A 1,729-nucleotide genomic window follows, 5' to 3' on the forward strand; every position below is an offset into this window, starting at 1 on the left:
TAGATTAGTGTTGCAACAAACTATTATCTATTAGCATTTGTTATTACATGTAAACCTAATCAAATTAAGAGAGGTATGTGAACATTATAATATCACGACCTTTCCATTGTTTACTAAAAAAATTAAACGATTATGATTCCTTAGTTAAGAAGAAGAAGAAGAAGAAGAAGAAGAAGAAGAAGAAGAAGAAGAAGAAGAAGAAGAAGAAGAAGAAGAAGAAGAAGAAGAAGAGCACCGGGTCCCTATCAACAATCCAATATCTACTTTTGTCACCTTAACTCAATTTTATTTAATTAATTTAAGCTTGCATAAAGGCAATAATAGTGGTACAATTAGTAAATTATGTGGCTAGTTTGGCCACTTATGGTGATCAAAACTCAAAAGAAAGGCATAGACATGCCTAGATTCGGTAAACAATCTTTGGTTGTGACATCCTCCAAGTTCCACAAGTCTTCCCACAAAACAAAATCCTCATTTAAAGTGGATTCAACCTCATGTTGTGGATTATTAATCATTATTGGACACAACACACTTTGTATATCCATAGGAACCATGTCTTGGTGTCTCCAAACTACCTTGTTATCACTTTCCTCTAGCATTAACAATAACCTTTTCATGTCTTCTTGGTCCTTTTCTAGCTGAAGTCGCTTTTGTTGTTCTTGTTGAAACATTTGTCGCTTTAGTAGACGCGCTTTTAGCTTAATCGCATCCTCAGAAGACGTTTTCCCTTTATTCTTAAAATGGGTTCTCCAATAATTTTTTATCTCGTTATCAGTTCGTCCAGGCAAGCTTCTTGCAATTGTCGACCACCTACAAACATATAAAGCATATTTAACAAAACGCACGACATCCCTTTGTTAAGTTTTAATGAAACAAAAACACGAAAGGCGAACCTGTTTCCCCATCTGGCATGTAGCTCTAATATAATTCGTTCCTCATGAGGCGTAATTCTACCTCTCTTTAGGTCTGGCCTAAGGTAGTTCACCCATCTCAACCTACAACTTTTTGCATTCCGCTTAAGTCCTAAACACAATGAAACTAGTTAACATACATAGTAAAAGTTAAACCACATATCACAATATGCATTTTTGTATAGTTGTACACCATGCTTCCTTATGTGAATTAACATGTAGTGTAGTCACATGTATTAAGTTTTTATTCTAAATATAGCTAGCGCATACCGGTAAGGCTCGAGACAGAATTCCATCGCCCTTCGCCATGTAACTTGACATGTTCGACAAGCAATCGATCTTCTTCAGCAGTCCATGGACCTTTCCTCCAAAACCCTAATTGATCTTCCATTTATGGACCTTCTCTCCAAAACCCTAATACTATTTTTAGTATTTCTACCTTTGTGACTCTAAATATCTTACATTAATGACATATTTATACCACCAAAACTCCTTGTATTATTTCAGATCATCTTCAAACTCATAAGGGTCTACATCAAGACCATCCTGCCTTCCATTACAACTTCAAATTTACCAAATTCTCCTTCACCTCGAAGTATCTATAAGGGTCATGTACTTTATGGCTCTCTAAAAGATATAAACAAGGAGGGTATTTTAGGGAATGAAAATTGCTGACATGTTCAAATAATCTAGAGGCAATCCAATTAAGATAACATTTAATGTTATAAAAATGAGACCAAAAAGTGTTATCCAACAAAAGTGGTTTGTTAAAAAATTTGATTGAAGCCAATGAAGTTTAGACGCATGTTTTGTTGCTT

General features: G+C 34.9%; 1 protein-coding gene across 2 annotated transcripts; it reads right to left on the reverse strand.

The window, feature by feature from the left end:
• Nucleotides 1-257: 257 nt before the first annotated feature.
• LOC143635943 (transcription factor MYB57-like) lies at nt 258-1,483 on the reverse strand. Of its 2 annotated transcripts, none has more exons than XM_077103650.1 (3): nt 1,182-1,483; nt 894-1,023; nt 258-810 (listed from the first exon to the last, which is right to left on the reverse strand). In XM_077103650.1, exons 1-3 carry the CDS (start codon nt 1,300-1,302, stop codon nt 378-380), a joined length of 684 nt encoding a protein of 227 aa, XP_076959765.1. In that variant the 5' UTR covers nt 1,303-1,483; the 3' UTR covers nt 258-377. The 2 variants fall into 2 exon arrangements, with proteins under 2 accessions (XP_076959765.1, XP_076959766.1); XM_077103651.1 differs by having other exon boundaries at nt 260-810; nt 894-995.
• Between the last annotated feature and the right edge of the window lie 246 nt (nt 1,484-1,729).

This window comes from Bidens hawaiensis, unplaced genomic scaffold (genome assembly GCF_021521415.1).
Source record: "Bidens hawaiensis isolate Kalapana, Puna unplaced genomic scaffold, B.hawaiensis_p1.1 tig00007743_1, whole genome shotgun sequence".
Classification (NCBI taxonomy): domain Eukaryota; kingdom Viridiplantae; phylum Streptophyta; class Magnoliopsida; order Asterales; family Asteraceae; genus Bidens; species Bidens hawaiensis.